Below are 17,363 nucleotides of genomic sequence, written 5' to 3' on the forward strand. Positions count from 1 at the left end.
TTAAGGTCTCCCTCAAATGCCACTTCTACATGAAGCCACCTGACCTTCCTTACTTGGTTCCCATTCCCCCATCTGGCCTCTGCTTCCCCCACTCACTTGCTCAAGCCCTCCAAGGCAATCGAACTCGGTGCCTGTCTGGGGGTCCTCAAAGGTGTCACCAGCACTGCTGACTCAGAGCGGTTGCCTCTGCCCAGCATGTCCTCCCTAACTGGCTCCCCCCATTCAGGTCTTTGCTCAAATGTCACCTCATCAGAAGGTCCTGCCTTGACCCCTTATCCTCATTGTCCAACACCAAAAGTTCTCTTTGTCCTCGGCCCGTCTTCTGTTTATGCACTACTGCATCCTCAGTGCCCAGAATCATGCCCAGCACCATAACAAGTGCCCAGTGAACATATGTTGAGTAAACAGTCAAGTACAAACTGGAAACAATTATAATTAATAATCACGATGATGCCTACTTCGGGGCAGGCTTAAAACCAAATTAGAAGTAAGACACCAGGCAGCAAAGATATATAAGATGGCATCAAGTAGATGGGGTAGGTGCATTCCAGGAACCTTCGGAGAAGAATGGAGGTGTTGATTAATTTTAGACTGAGTTAAGTCAGATGCATATTAAAAATTTATGAGTAACCACTAAACAAATTGAAAAAGAATGTACAATTTCCAAACCAGTAGAGGGGAAAAAAAGAAACTTCAATCAATCCAAAGGGGGGTGAGCACACAGTGAATGCCAGAAATGGACAGGCTTAATATTGGGAAACGTCAAACAAATATTCCTTGTTATTGTCCACATACAAAAATCTTTACCAAGATAGTCTTGCATAGCAATGACAGGGGCACAATCTGGTCTTCAAGACACTCACAGCTGATTGAGATAGACACCCAACACGACACACGGGATAGATCAGTCAGAGGGACTGACACATTTCCTCCCCACAAATGCAAAATCCATTTGTCAAATGCATCTCTCTTTTCACTTTGGCCCCCAGGAAGCTCAGACTCTGATTTCCAGTTCACAGGGTCCAGGTAGCCTGGGGTCTTCCATCAGAACTACTCTTAATTTATTTCTTTTCTTTTTTTAAATCTTGGCTTTTCATTTATCCCTTACATTCTACCATTGTATTATACTTATTCTTTTTATAAAGCACCTCAAATGTTCCAGCACAAAATGGGATATAGATAAGCAAGAAAAAAAATTCTCCAAAATAACAAAATAAAACAAAGGAAGAACTTTCAGAAAGCAAAGGCCTTTCAGAGACAGGCATCTGAACCTTGTGTAAACATAAATTTTGTTGTTTTTGGTTTTGTTTTCAAATTATTTATTTATTTATTTAACAGAGATCACAAGGAGGCAGGGAGAGAGGGTGAAGCAGGCTCCCCGCTTAAGCAGAGAGCCCGATGCAGGGCTCGATCCCAGGACCCTGGGATCATGACCTGAGCCAAAGGCAGAGGCTTTAACCCGCTGCGCCACCCAGGCAACCCTGCTTTTTTGTTTTTAACTTAAGGCAGAAATTTTTAGGATGATAATCTTGCAAAACTTGTTTGAAACACTCACACAAAAATACACATGCCAGTGGGTCTCATTCATCTCCAAAATCGTTCTGTTGTAAATAAATAATTAGTACTTGGCGCCTGGATGGCTCAGCTGGTTGAGCGTCTGACTCTAAATTTTGGCGCAAGTCATGATCTCAGGGTCGGGCGATAATATCAGCCCACAGTCTGCTGGAGACTCTCTCTCTCCCTCTCCCTCCTTCTCTGCCCCTCCCTTGCTCTCTTTCCCTCTCTCTAAAATAAATGAATAAATAAAATCTTTTTTTTAAGGGTAATTAGCACTTAAACACACCTTTCAAGGGGCGTACACATTAATATGAAGCTCCCGTAATTACAGCTCGCCAAAGTCATTGGACCACAACTTAGAATCTAGACTTTTTTTCCATCTTTATTAGAAAGTAATTTTCTCTCCTTTGGCCCCTAAAACACACTTTTGGCTGTGTGAAGAACTTGTTTATGAAGGTAGAAATTTAATTTTTTAAGTGAACACCCAATCTCGGCAATACCGTTCTCCCATTCGTCACTTACACCTAGGCGAGCACCTGCTTATCACGTTGGCCCCTGTGCTACCTGCAACCTTAACCCTTGAATGCCGACCGGCTCCTCAGCAGAAAGTTGCCAGTAATGACATGAGGACTGAAGTCCAAGAAAATTTTTGTATTAAACACTCCATCTCAAGTCTTTGTGAGAATTGCATGTTTCTGGAAAGGTCTGAATCAGGCCATGGTGTCCAACTAACAAGCCAATGAACCAGGATCCACTTTAGATCCTATTGGACGTATTCAGTGAGGACCATGGCAAGATCTTAAAAAAATAAAAAAACACCAAAAGCAAAAAGAGTTGGCTGAACATTTTGATTGACGTGACCGCCTTATATGAATTTCTCTTCTCGTGCGGTGCCTGCCTCACGCCAGGCCAGCGATCCCCGGCACCCTCCACACGTACCTCCCAGCAGCAAATGCTGTTGCTGTCGCCTCCAAACTACAGCCAAAGCCTGCCCCGAGCTCTGCGTCTGCGGCCGCCCCCAGGGCCGGTCCCAGCTCCCCGCACCTGTGCAGCCTCTCCCAGTGCCCAGAGTCCTTCCTGCCTGCCACAGCCCAGCTCCACCCAGCAGCCAAAGGAGACTTTTGAAACACTGAGTCAGACTGTATCCCTCTCCCGCCTCAGCCCCAATGGCCTCCTTAACAATCTGGGGCACCTGGGTGGCTCAGTGGGTTAAAGCCTCTGCCTTCGGCTCAGGCCATGATCTCAGGGTCCTGGGATCGAGCCCCGCATCAGGCTCTCTGCTCAGCAGGGAGCCTGCTTCTTCCTCTCTCTCTGCCTGCCTCTCTGCCTACTTGTGATCTCTGACTGTCAAATAAACAAATAAAATCTTTAAAAATAATAATAATAATAAAATCCACCTTCTCATTCCAGGAGCAGGCTGCTGCTCAGCAGGCCTGGGCCTCCGCGCCCACTGGGCTCAGTCTCGTGGCCCTTCCGGGGCCTCCTTATGTCAGATAAACCCCTGCCCCAGTCACTATCACCTCCCCTGTCTGTTCACCTGATTTACTGATCTAATCACCAAAATGATCCTCTTTACTTAGTTTTTATAACATGCCCTGCATCGGTCCCCAGGACCCTCGGGCAGAGACTGCACCTGTTGTGGTCATCCCTGGGCCTCCAACACCAAACCGGAGAACGTAGGGGGCTCCTAAGACAGGTATGGACTGGGGTGAGTGTGGAGCCCTCCCACAGTCACAGCCCAGCAGGAGAGGCAGACCCTCACCGACTCACCCAGGGCTGAGAGGCCAGGAAGATTGGGGACCTGGGGCACCAGAAGGATCTTAGGTAACACACAGTCCACACGTCACGCTTTCTGGCATTTGGACACTCAGTGGGGTGAAAGCGAGGTTCGCTGGCAGGTGAGGGGCTGAGCCAGAAGTGGGCCCCAGGAAAACTGACCTCGGTGCTCCGTGCCCTGCTCCGGTGAAGAGGCTGCGGTCCTGACCACGGATCGGGGTGAGGCGTGTCCCTGCAGAGCCTGAGCCGCTTAGTCGGCCACAGCCAGGAGCCCCACTGTGCCCCGACCCCGGGCTGCCCCACAGTGGAAAGACTCTGTGGCCTGGAGAGCACACTGGCGATGGCTGGGGGAAGCCAGCTGCTGTCTGGTTCTCCACCAGTGGGGCCAGCCAGGTACTGTCTCTGCACCTGGTACCGAAAATGGGGGTGCCCCCCACGCCACGCCACGGCACGGCACGGCAGAGGTCAGGAGGCATGTCACGTGGCAAGTACAGAGCATGAAGCAGTGTACGTGGGGCTGAGGTCACGGTCAAGTGTGGTGAGACCAGGAGGGAACCATGGGGGTCAGAAAGGAATAAGACAAAAGCAGGGCCTCGCACACGCTGCTGGGGACAGAGCGGAAGGTGACAGAGAGGGGAGGGTGGCCGTCCCACAGGAAGGGTGAACCGGAGAGCAGGGACAGCCAGAACTGAAGCTGCCACGGGAAGAGACGTGGTTGAGGGGGTGGGCACCTCTGGCCGCAGTGAAGACAGTCATTCCCCACAAATTCTAACAGTCCCTGTGCCTCCAGCTCCTGAGTTGGGGGGGCCAGTGCCCTGCCCCTCTCCAGGGCCCCGCACCGCCCCCCCCCAAGCCCACGCCACAGGCTCCTGGACTGTGTCACAGAGAGGCCGAAGGACTGTGGGCGGCCCCGTTTCTGCAGCCCTCGGGCCTCAGCGCGGTAGCAGATGCAGCAAGAACCAGACTCCACCTCGGAGCAATTTCTCCATTCGCCCCTCCCTCCCCGATTTTAATTAAGGGTTTACTTGCAGAAGACCCAGCTCTATTTAACTAAATCCTCGGACCCCTTTTATATTGTCTTATACATCGCTTCATGCTAGGGCACCAGTAAAAAGTTAATTATAACTTCCAAATACTCCATTACCGGGCCCTCATCTTCCTCCCCTGCCTGATTCCGCGGAGGGTAAAGCGCCACTTAATTAAGCGGCATGCGGTGCGCTTCACGGCCTCGCCATGCGTTATTCAACAAACACCCTCCCGCCGAGCACTCTCCGGGCCACGCAGGGCCCTGCGGTCAGCACAGGCCACATCTCCACCCTCCAGGGGCTCCCAGGATCCTACAGGAGGAAGGGGAGCCTGGCAGGGTGCCCATTGCCGCTCAGCAAGTGGGGTGGAGGGGACAAGCAGCAGCAGCAGAGTCAGAATAATGATGACAGCTGATGCCAGCCTCTGAGGGGAGGGAGAGGACAGAGGAGCTGTGGATGGGGGCTGATGGCATTTGGGACAGAATGAGCCTGAAATCCTGGTGACCAGCCAGGAGGAGGTATCTTGGGAGACTGAACAATACGTCAGCTGATCTCAAAGATAAAGCTGACTGCGGAGAGAGGGGGAGGTATCTGCATGTCTGGGTTGGAGCAAGTGCTGGGGACCCTTGATGGTCACCTGGAAAGACCGAGGTTGACCCCCCAGGGGGAGCCCCTTCAGTAGGCCAGAACAAAACAAGGAACACAGGGGACGGATGTGGACCAGTGCCGAGAGGATGGTGGTGTGGGAACCACGGAAGGCAAACCCAAGTTAGACGGGGTGACGTCTCCCCCACCAAGAAGCAAGGAGAGGAGGGAAGAGGTGAGGACAAGCCACCAGTGGCCTCCGGGCTGTCACTCTCAGGGCCCATGCAGGTGTCTGAGGCCGTGGGCGCTGGGGGGCAGGGGCGGGGGTACAGAGGCTGCAGGCCTCTCCTGGTGGAGGCTTGAGGAGGCCAGCCCGGCACCCGCTGGTCACAGACAGTGAGCCTGGTGGTGCTCTGCAAATCAGCTCATACGCTCACAGTTCTCGACGGCATGGCCGGCACTCAGAGCCCACAGCCTCGTGTCCTTGCCTGGGGTCAGATGTGCACGGCTTCAACCCCTTGGGCCAGCCGGCATCCTGGGAGGCAGGTGCTTCTGGGGCTCAGCCTCTCCTCCTGCCCTCAGCAGCCCCGGCCTCCAAGGGGGACCACACACGCCTACCTAGAACACCTGGCCCCCCCTTGCTTGGGTCCAATCCCTGCTGGCCTCAGCTCCTGGCCTCACCATGCAGACCCCAACTCAGCCTCTGACCCTGCGTCTTCTCAGACCGCCCTCTTGCTGCTGCCCCCCCACCACAGCAACTGGTTGTGTATGCGGGCTGGGTCCGCAGTGACCGGCTCACAGTGCACCAGCACACCACCCACTCCTGGCCATCCCGAGCCCACAGCCTCTGTCCCAGACCTCCTTGGGTCAAGTGCTGGCTGCTGCTGAGAATGGGGTCCAGCTCTGCCCTCCAGGGGCTGACGGCCTAGGTGGGGTACAGGGCATGAAGACACAGATAATTCCCAGCCAGGAGCTGAGGGCCGCCCCCAGGGTCTGAAAGGGGTGCTCTGAGTACACAGAGACCAGTGCCGCCCAACAGGGTGGAGCAGGACTCCGTGGGCTGGAGGAGGAGGCATATTCCCCACCGGGAGGAGAGCATGAGCCAGGCCCAGAGTGGAGAACAGGGACTGCAGTCAGCCAGTGTGGCTCGGGTGACATTGGGGTCATTAGCTGTGGAGGAGAAAGGAGCTTCTAGCACATTCTTTTCCATTTTCAGCAAGTTTTGTTGTCCCTTTTGCTCCCTATGGCTAAAAAGCTTGTCCCTAGCAATTTTTTAGCTGTCACTAGAACATTTATGAATCAAGCTGGCATTTCTATTTCATGAATATATTTGGGATATTAACGACCAACAGGAAAGATATTAACGGTGTTCTCAGGAGAACCGTCACTCCCCCAACCACGCCCCCTTCACCAAACTCAGACCCAGAAAGAACCCTGTAAAGGGGCAGAACATGATCCCCATTCACAGCCAAGCCCAGAGCAATGCACCTGCCAGCAAATTAGAGTCGGCTCGAATTTAGATATACACCCCCAGCCAGGTGCCTAATCTTAACTTATAAAGAAGGCCTTTACTAATTTCTTAAATCTCTTCTTGTCTGTCTGGAGGTGGCCGCTGGAATATGATTTTAAATGCTTTCCATGACGTCCCTGAACAGGGAAGAAGCCGGCTGTGAATCTCAACTCCGTAACCTCCTTATCCGAGGAGAAAAGCCTGGGTGAGAGGCGGGCGGGGCTCTGCTGGCCCTGGGAAGGGCGCCAGGTGACCTCCTGAGTGGCTTATGCAGGACACCAGGACTGGCCTGAGGCCAGGGCTGCCCTCACCCCACCCTGGGACACACTCTGCACCAGATACCAGAGAGGCCAAGATTTCTTTAAAAAAATAAGATTTGGGGACACCTGGGTGGCTCAGTTGGTTAAACATCTGCCTTTGGGTCAGGTGGTGATCCCAGGATTGAGGCCCGCCTCGGGGTCCCTGCTCAGTGGGAAGTCTGCTTCTCCCTCTGTCTGCTGCCCCCCTCTCAAATAAATAAACTATATATTTTTTTAAAAATAAGATTTTACTGTTGCGTTTACACGATGCCACCAGAATAACACATGCTCCCTACAGAAAATTGAGGTGGAGGAGAGAAAAAAACATAAAGAAGAAAATCCCCCCAAATCCTCCCACTCAGACATCGGTTCTGGAACATTCCAGAGACTCTGCCCTCACTGGTCTCCTTGCTTCCACTCTAACTCCACAATCCAGGCCTTCAAACACCCTTTTAAAGATCACTCCAAGCCATGAGCTTCCCGCAAATCCCCACTGCCCATAGAGTCAACCCCAAACCCCAGTCCCCAGCGCACAGGCCTACGCGAACACGGGCCCGCCTCCCCAGAAGCACCATGTCCCCATCACCAGAATATGAGCGCGCCCTGCTCCTCCCGCCCCACTGTCACCCCAGTGCCTGCGACACACGTGGCCGAGACAGACTCCTTCCGGTCTCTTCTCCAGGTGTGTGTGTGTGTGTGTGTGTGTGTGTGTGTGTGTGTGTGTGTAAACTGTGAACGTAGCTGAGATCATACCTCAAGATTTCTCGGAAATTCCACACCTTTTTGCACCCAAACTGTGCTAGGCTTTCTCCCCGCTGCTCAGCCTCAGGGCCTCAAGATCAGATGTCCCCCCACGTCCTGGGGGACCCACCCATGACCCCTGACTCTACCCCAAAGCAAGGCCTGATCTGGCAAAGCCAGCTCCTGGAGGCAAGAGCATGATGTCCGCAGCTCTCCAGCCCAATGGAGCCTGCAAACAGCCCACCTCCAAAGAGGGAGGCGAGGCAAGGAGAGTCTGACCACTCATCTCTAAAATGAGGTCACTGAGGCTCAGAGCGGCCACGTGGCTTCTGTAACTCGTGGGACAGGAAGCAGACCCAGGACATTTGGTCCCAGATAGCCAAATCCTCATGTTTACGTGGGATCAGAGATTTCATTCTAAGAAGATCAAGAAAGGAGATACGGGTGAGGAAGAGCCCTGTTCCGGAGTCCAGCGACCTGGCCTGGAATCCTAGCTCTCCACCCCTTCCTATCTGTGTGGCCTTGGGCGAGTCACTTCGCTTCTTTGGGCCTCAGTTTTTTCCTCTGCAAAATGGGGATGACAACCGCTCCCTCTTCATTCTGTTGTCAGGAGGATTCAATGATTTGATCGCACACACCAAGGGCATAGAAGAGGGCCCAGCACATATAATCACTCATGAAACACTAGCTATCTACGGATGCACCCGTGCCCGACGGATGAAGCTACACGGGCCGATGAGTGCGCCACCCGCCTCTCAGCCATGACCGCCACCCCCCAGGGGACCGGAACTGTCAGCCCCTGGGAGATGAGTCTTGTACAAGCAGGTTTCCAAAAAGCAGCTGCAAATGGACTTCTAGAAGCTGCTCCCATTTAAATTAAACATTCACTCATGTGCAAATTCCCTGCCACTCGGTCGAGCAGGAAAGGGCTCCTCCTTCTTGGGCCTAAAGCCCCCCGGCCCCACCGCGCCCCACTTGAATGGTATCAGCAAACACTTCGAGACAGCCAAGGGGAGAAACCTGGGGGAAAGGAACCTGTTCTAAAAGGAAGACGCCCTCTGTAAGTTCACACCCCCCGCCCAGCAACAACTAAGGCAAATACGTCAAGGCAGCTCCACGGGCGAATTAGGAAGACCCCCAAATGCCCATGGTTGTTCTGACTTCTGTGAAGGGGTCAGGGGAACAACATCGCTGAAATGCCCACCTCACCGTGCCAGCTCCCCGAGCCCCCAGTGATCCTGAGGCTCAGAGCCGTGGTTATGCAGCCCTCTCTTCCAGGACCCTCACCCCCAAAGTCCCAAAGCCCCTTCTACAGGCCACAGCACACAGCCGCTCCTCTGCAGCGTCTGCCAGCCCGTCTGGCCTCCCCTGTCCCCTCGGCCTGAAACAGCCCCCTTTCCCTGCACCAGCAGCACATGGCCCACCTGGCTTGGTCATTTGTCCACTCCCCAGGGATGTGGCCTCACCATCAGCTCGTCAGAAACCGTCCCCACCCTGGAGAACCTCAGCGTGAGAACCTCAGGCTGGCGTCCTCCACTGTATCATCAGGACACACACAGCACCGTCCCCAAGTTCACCCAGTTCCCAAAAGTCACCTATGCCGGGACACACAGCTGTGTGTCTGCCCCCGGCATCGCCATTCCAAAGAGGCATTCGTTCATTCCCTCATTCATTCATTCATTCATTTGCACAAGTGGACAGAAACAATTAAGTGACACATGGTGTCTGGCCTGCGGTGGGAGCCTGGCGTCTGCCTCGGACACACACCCTTGGCTCAGCCAAGAGCAGCCTCACAGCTGTGGAGACCCACAGCAAGGGGGACGAGGAGCCAGCGGGACCCCCCTCCCAGGGGGCGGACAGGGCCAGCAGGCAGCATGGGGTCGGGTAGAAGCCGGCGGCCGGCGCACCCGGTGGGAGCCCTCTCCCACCCTGGCCTCCCCACAGTGCAGCCCAAACTGGGCATTTGGACAGAACTTCCCATTCCAAAAATCAATATTTAAAGCTCCAAGCCTGCCAAGTGGAGGGGAAGGCCTTGCTTGTAAATATTTGTCTCGACTGGTAGAGCCGGGCTGCTCGCTCCCTGCACCTCCCAGGGTCGCTCCTGGCCCTCGGCTCTCGGAGCTCCCAGCCAACGGCCAACTGGCCAACGGCGCAGCGGGAAGGCCCCAGGGGGTAGGACCCGCCAGCAGCCCAGGGAGCGGGGCTGGGCCGTCTCTGCACCCACACCTCCAAGCTAGGTCGCCCGGGGGCTCTCCATCTGTCCGCCAGGCCATGGCAGAGACAACCTCCTCTGAGCTTTCTCCGGATTCCAGGCAAGCAGCTTTTCCCAGGGGCGCTCCATATTTATGTCTTTTTTTGTTTGGGAAGAAAGCAAAAAGCTGAAGACAAATCCCTGAGGGTATGCTTATAAATCCGCCCACCATCGCCCGCCACGGGGACAGCGCTCCAGCGCCCTCCCCACAGCTGTGCCCGGGAGGGGACGGCGCAGGCGCCGGGGGGACAGCTGTCACAAGGGCGGTAGGCGGTCCAGTCAGCTGAGTGCCATTCGCAGAGAGGGAGTCATCCATTCCCCCATTCATTCATTCATTCATTCACACACTGATTATTTACCTGTACCAGGCACCAGGGGCTGGACACGCCGGGGGCATAAACAGACCCGGGCGCAATCCCTTCGGGAGGGCATCTCCCAGGCCGAAAGAATGGCGCACACAGGTCAGAGCTGAGACAAGGGCTGGGGTAGGAGACGTGGAGGTGTGACAGAGAGTGGAAGGTCGGGAGGGTTTCCCCAGGGAGCAGAGCAAGGCCACCTCCTGCCCAGCACCTACCAAGCCACTCGTTGAACTTCTTGACCTCGCTGGGGAGCCCCAGCTCCGTGAAGTCCCCGGCGTGGATGAGCACGTCGCCGTAAGGCATCTGGATGGGGTCGGTCCTCGAGTGGGTGTCCGACACACAGACGAAGCGGGTGTAGCCGGGTGGCTTGGGGGCATCGTGAGGCACAGGGTCCACCCTGGAGGAAGAGAAGACACCACAGGTGGGGTGTGTCCAGCCCGGGGCCGAAGCTGCTGTTCAAGGCCCTGTCCCCTGAAACCACACCCACTCCGAACACGGACAGCGTGCCTGGCCTTCCCAATGGGCCCTCGGGGGTTCGAGTCCTAACTCTCCTGCTCGCTAGGCCGGCAAACCTGTGTGTTCCCCCTGGCCTCAGTTTCCCTTCTGTAACACGGGGCCCTCGGAGGGTCGAAGGCGGTAAGGAGTAGGGAGCACTCGTGGCCTCGGTGTGATTGTGACAGCTAACCCGCTGTCTGGCCAGCGCTAACCCTCTCCCCCATTCCCCCCTGAGGGGCCTTTTTAGATGTTTTTTCCCTGCTCTATCCCTTCCCATGAGATTTCACCACCACAGATGCATGTGTATGTGTTCCTGCTGTATCTGGGCTTTATAATAAGAAAAATAAGCTTCTTCTTCACCCCCTAAGAACCAGTTTCGTCCCCTCGGGCGCGCCAACAGCCACACCAAGAATGCAAAGGCCGCAGTCTCTGTTCCTGGCGAAAGAGTTGTCTCCCCGCAGGGCCCTCGGAACACACGACTTCCAGGGAGAGCTGGTGGGAAAGTGGGGATTTCACGGGAACATATGAAACCCAGGCAGTTTTTCTAAACTCTGAGATGGTCCCATCATTTTTTTTAAAAACAAGGGCTTTCCAGCGGCACCTGGGAGGCTCAGGTGGTTTAGCGTCTGACTTCAGCTCGGGTTGTGATCTCAGGGTCCTGGGATCGAGCCTTAGCAGGAAGTCTGCTTGTCCCTCTCCCTCCACCCCTCCCCCGGCCCGTGCTCTCTCTTCCAAATAAATAAATAAAATCTTTAAAAACAAAACAAAAACATGAGCTTTCCAGGGGTGTGTAGGAAAAGGGTGCTGGGATCAGAAGACCAGGCTCCGAATGCCGGCTCGGCCCCTTGTGACCTTCAGCTTGGCCTTGCTTTGCTTGACCGTAAAATGGAGCTACATCACTAAGCAAAAATTATCAGAAAATTAAAACAGATGCAGGGAGGGATATAACTTCCTGTTCCGGGAAGCCCATCATAACCCCCTGGTTCCGCAGACAACAACAGTGAGCGAGCGGCCCCCGGCGTCCCACGGAATAAAGGCAGACTGCAGGACATGAACCCAGCTCTGTGCTCCCAGTTCGGTGCTCCCCCCACCTCGCTCAGCCTCCTCAGCTGAATGATTCTGCCAGGCTCAAAACTCTTAAAAACAACGCAATGACATTTCAACGAGCTGCTCTCTCCAAATGAGTATGCCGCTCGAGGAGTTGTGTTTAAATCTAATTATGCGGCAAACCAAAAGCGGTACCATATCAGTTACATAAATACTTTTAAAGACATCTTTCTAATTATCCTTTTTTTTTTTCAGACAATATACTTCGAAGAAATTTAATTAACACCTTACGAGAGACGTGGGTTCGGCATGCTAATGTGCAAGGGAGCATTAGCAGGCTCTATCCACCCCAGTCGGGGGCACTGAGCCAGCCTCTCTGCAGGACATCACGGTGCCAGGGTGGGAGGGAGCCCCCTTGGTGCTTGAGGGGCGTGGTGCAGCCGACTTAAACCCCAGCAGGTCCGAGCAAGGTGTGACCAAGGAGAAGAGAAAGATTCCCCGAGTCCCAGTCCGATGGCAACCAGCAAGAAGGCACTGGGGACTCTTCCTCTTCCCTCCACATCCAATCACCCATCCATCCGTCCATCCATCCATCTACGCGTCCGTCCGTCCGTCCATCCATCCATCCATCCATCCATCCATTCAGCCCAGCACATTCTGCCCACCCACTGTGGGCCGGCCCTGAGCTCAATGCTGGGGCCACAGGGACTCACCAAGCCTGATCCCAGGCCAAGAGACCCCTTTCTCTGATGGCAGAGACAGACTTGGCTGGGCAGTGACAGTAAGACCACCAGCTTTGATGGGACAACAAAGAAGCTGGGGGCCAGAGAAGGCTCTAACCCAGCAAGGGGCTCCCTAGAAGCTTCCAGGAGGGGGTAAGACCTGAGCTGGTCTGGGAGCTAAAATCTCTCCTCCCACCACTCTGTCCTCTGAGTCCCTTCCCTCCTCTCTCCCCTCCCCCACCCCAACCCTCGGACAGACCATCTGGCAGGTGGCCAGCCTGTGGATCACCGGTACATTCTGCGGCCCCAGCACAGCTGGCTGGACCGAGGGCGGCCATTCACTCCTGGGCTCTCGTCCAGGCACAGGAACATGAGTGAGTCGATCAGATTCACTCATTCATTTATTATTCACCCCTACACATACTGAGGTTGTGGGCATGTCCCAAGATGACGGAGGCCAAGTCAAAGAGACAAGAGAGATGAAGAAGGGAGAGACGGGGAGGGAGATGCCACCTCCAGAGCCACCTCTGTCCCAACGAGCTCTGTTCCCCTGAGCCCCTTAGCAAGGCACCTGAGCCAGCCTCAGCCCCATCCACCACCAGCCAGCCAAGAGCAACGGGAATTCCGACGGCCCCAGACAGGCCGGCCTGCTGCAGGAGCCCGGGCTCCTTAATTAACTGCATGCTTATTTCCCTCCACCCCGAGGCTACCGAGCTCAGCGAGGATGCAAACCTAATAATCCCCAGAGGAAAAAATACTTACTTCCCTGCACCATCCTCTAGCTGTCTGGCTTGCAGCAAATGCTCAACCTTGAAATAACAGTAATGAGGTCGGTGCTTGACGCCTCTCCCAGATCGAGAGCTGGTCATCTGCTAAGCACAGGACACGCACTCACTCTCCTCACGTTCACGATGACTGTGTGGGCAGGGTACTCTGTGTGGGCCCATTTTACAGACAAAGACACTGAGGCTCAGAAAACACTTGGCCAGGATCTTAGCCCTGGAGGTCAGAGCAGCTGCAATTTGAAGCTTTTTTTTTTTTGTTCCAGAACTCACACCAAGCTGGACTATTTCCAGACCCAGCTCATTTCATTCAGTCAATCTGTGGACAAATGGCATATTGGGTGCCTCGTGAAAGCCAGGCACCTGGTAGGCACAAGGGCTATACCTGTAGAGAAGATACCCACAGAGGTTACCTCATGGAGCTCCCAGAAACCCAGACTGGAAATTCAGAAGTGAGGAAAAAGACAAGCAGAGTCCAAGATACAGAGAAAGAAAGAGAAAGAGAGAGAAAGAGAGGGAGCCTAACAGAAAGTGGAACACCTTGACAGCATAATTTGACCCCTAGATCCAGCTATACCTGAAGCTGGAAAACATGGATTTTCTCACTAACTAGGTGAGCCAGTAAACTTTTATCCTTAAGACAATTTACCTTAAGTTTCCAACACTTGTAATGCCAAACGCTGACTAACACCTGAGTCACAGCAGCCCTAGGGAGTTACTGAGGTTGGAAACACTAGTCCCGTATCCAAGGCCCCAGCTAACAAGTTAAAGAGTAGATTCAAACCTGGGTCTTCACAACAGGAATTTGGGCATCTAACCTCAAAACCTTCTGTGCCAAGAGAAAACAAGGCAAAATGGTTATTTTCCAATGACATTCTGTAGGGGCCAGAGACATGGTGACAGCTGAGGCTCTCTCTCCAAGACCTGAAACCTGTCGCCCCCTCTCCCCCACATAACAAGGGACATTCCCACAGGGATCATGGTGGCAGGTAGGGTGCAGAAGAGAGAACATGGCCTCAGGGACCAAGATCTAGGCCAGCACCCCAGCTGGGCCACTTCCTGGCTGTGCCCTGGACCCTCCCCCGCAGCAGGCAAGCTCTGTGAGGTGGGGACAGCCTGCTCACTCTGGAGACGGTGTGGTGCTCAAAGGCTGGATGTCAGTGCCCTCTTGCAGCCGTTTCCATGCCCGGGGCCCACTTCTCGCGGCTCCTTCTCCCGTGAGCCAGTGGCTCCCTGGAAGGGCAGGAACCCGCAAGGACATCAGAAGGAAAGGCCACCCCCTCCAACATCTCTGTTTCCGGGGCAATGGGGAGCTCTGAAGGATGGGGGGCAGTGGGGGGCAGAGGACCCCTCCCTTCAGTGAGGTTCTAACTCTATGTCCAAACACGTGCACAATCATCCTCCATGGTGTTTCCGAGTGGGAGAACCTGCCAGTCCCCACCCCTCATTCAACAGTGGGGAAACTAGACCCAGAGGAGTGACAGTGACTGGTTAGTTGGCTCAGTGTCACACAGATCCCCTCTGCTCTTTCCACGAGGCCCTTCTTCTGAGGTGACCCCCACCATGCTGCCCTCCTGAGCCCCGTGCCCGCCCTTCCTTCCCACCTCTGGGTCTTCGCTTTTGGGGGGTCCTTCAAGCCCAAGGGTTATACTGTTGCCGCCAGGAAGACCTCCTGGATCTCCCCAACTCTTCCAGGGCCATACGTACATAGTCCTGCCTTATCCTCATTCCCTCTGCTTTCTTCTTCCCATCAGTCTACTGTGGTAGGCTCCAGGGCCCAGCCCCATGCTGGTGGCAGGGAGGGACCCTGGAGGTGGGGCTGGCTTCAAGGGAAGGGGCAACCTTGTCTGTCGAACCATCAGAGAGCCTTCCCAAGGAAGTGACAGCTGGGTGACATCTGAAGAGTGAGTCTGCGTTAGCAGGGCAAAGCGTGGGGGAGGAGAAAGAGACAGCCCATGCAGGGACCCGAGGCAGGAGGGGACACAGAAGGTTCCAGGCCTCACCTGTCCTCCTGCCTTGCCCCTCTGCCCTCCCTGGGCTGCAGGCTGGCTCTCACTAAATCCTGGGGGCCTCTCGGTGCGTGGACGGGCTGGGACCACAGGGTCCCCTCCAAAGCCTCATGCATCAGAGAGGATGAACGCTGTGACCCAGCCCAGCTGGGAGGTCCGGGGTCCTGGGACACAGGGGCACCCCCAGGCCAGGCACACAGCCATGCTCCTGCCACTTGGCTATATTCTTCAAGATGTGCTTGGGGGGGTCTTTCAATGGGACGGCTCGAGTCTCCACCCACAGGATTCCTTTTAAAGGCCAGTGAGAAGAGTCACTGCCTGACACCAGCCCCCAAGGCACCTCCCCGGCAGACGATCAGGATAACCTGGTCCACGCCGGCCACCCCATCACACATCCACCCAGCCCCCCAGGGCAGGAGGCCAGGCACAGGGTTTCTGGGCCCTCAGGGTGAGGGATCATTGGTCTCGGGGCCCTGAAGCCAGGCAAAGGCGGCCTCCTCACTGCCGGGGTCCCTGGGGGCAACCGCATAAATCAAACGGCTCAATCGCGGGCCATGTTTGGGTTGTCGCTGCTGTTATTAAATATAAATTGTGGATTTATTAAATATGGCCCCTCGCTCCCTCCCCCCAGAGACAAAGCCCAGGGCAGTGATAAATCACGGGACGGGAAGCGGCATCCATCCTCCCTGCCTCTCCCTCAATGGAGACTCGCCATGGAAACCTGCACAGACACCGCCAGCAGCCGCACGCTTCCCTCGCGCTGGGGGCCTGCGGTCTCAAAGAAGGGGGGGCGGGAGGCGGCAGCCCTCCCAAGTCCCTGCCCGGCTGTAGGCCAAGTTGCATTTCAGAGCTGGGCTGGCCGGACCAGCCAATGAGGGAGCCCTGGAGAAGGAGCCCAGACCCGGGGCTCAGTGCGTGCTCTTCCCGGGCCACTCACTGCCCCAGCCCAAGCCCCACTGCCGATGGCAGCCTGGAACTCCTGCCCCAGGAGCGGGCCGCGCAGAGCAGGCCAGGAGAGATGGTCATCAGCCACGGGGCAGGCCATGGGGGTTCTGCTGTGCCCGCTCTAGCTGAGGGGCCACGGGAAAGCCAGGAAGCACGCTCGCCACAACACCTGTATCATACACTGTTACCCACCTGGATGACACGTGTGTCGCCTGTCTGCCCCTCATGGGAAGGTCAGCTCAGCACGGGGCAGGGCTCCATCTCCGACCACTGCCATAGTCCAAGCACCTAGCCCAGCCCAGGGTGCACTAACAAGACAGAACATTCACGACTAGCCCCACCCCGGGTGTGGATTTCCTGCTCACAAACATCCCGAACCCATAGCGGCTCATGGGTTAGATGGGAGCGGCCACCTCTGTCTCCTGTGGTCACTCACTCTGTTTCGTCAGGACCTAGCTGGGCCCGCAGGGGCCTGCCCAGGAAGCTCCCCTCCAGCTGAGCCATCCCCCAGCGCCCTGGCCCTCCCAGCCTGCTCCCCCAACCCATCCTCCTCTGGGTCTCAGCCTAGAAGTCATCTTCTCCACAGAGTCCTTCCTCTGCCCCTGGCCCTCCTCCCCTCTGACCTCCTGTTCCCCTGGCTCTGTTCTGGAACTGGGGCCGGCCTGAGTGTCTGTCGGGCCCCGTAAGCCACAGTTCCGCACGGCGTACAAGACATTATCTCCGGTGTCTGGGGACCCTTTGAAGTGGGGGTGCACAAGGGTCCAGGCCCAGGCCCCCCCCCTGCTCTGCCGGCCACCCAGCTGCTCCTGCCTGTTCCCGCTGGGGCAAGAGTCCAGCCCAGCATCCAGGGACCCCAGGCATGGTCACTTCCAGCCCCGGAGGACAAACCCAATGGGCAAAAGAGAAAATCCAGCCTGGGGAAGGCGGCCCTGCCAGGCCTCAACGCCCCCCCCCCTAAGAAATCGAATGCTGAGAGCCTGGGTCTTCCATCCCGACCCAATCTGCCAATCTGGCCCCAGGATAGAAATAGGAGGCAGTTAGTTCCTCAAGTAGAAATGTACCAAAAAATAAAGTAGGCAGCTAGGGACACCACCAGGCCTCAGCCCCCACCGAAATGAGCATCTCCCAAGTGAACACCGAGGGAGGGGCGTGTTCCCAGCGCGGAAGCGCACCCCAGGCCTGGCGCCGGCCTTTCCAGGGCCTTCCTCCCATGAGGAATCTCTCCGCACCCACGCTTGACGACAGAGGACGGCTCCAGAG

General features: G+C 55.7%; 1 protein-coding gene across 5 annotated transcripts in view; it reads right to left on the minus strand.

Moving 5' to 3' along the window:
* MPPED1 (metallophosphoesterase domain containing 1) overlaps nt 1-17,363 on the minus strand; it is a 75,548-nt gene that overhangs the window by 43,002 nt on the left and 15,183 nt on the right. For 3 of the 5 annotated variants that reach the window (XM_082738847.1, XM_082738849.1, XM_082738848.1), the window contains exon 3: nt 10,319-10,500. The exons of the other annotated variants lie outside the window; for them this stretch is intronic. In XM_082738847.1, coding sequence (XP_082594973.1) covers nt 10,319-10,500 — 182 coding nt within the window. The remainder of the gene's footprint in view (nt 1-10,318; nt 10,501-17,363) is intronic. 5 annotated transcript variants of the gene reach the window in all.

Source organism: Mustela nivalis, assembly GCF_964662115.1.
Source record: "Mustela nivalis genome assembly, chromosome: 7".
Taxonomy (NCBI): Eukaryota; Metazoa; Chordata; class Mammalia; order Carnivora; family Mustelidae; genus Mustela; species Mustela nivalis.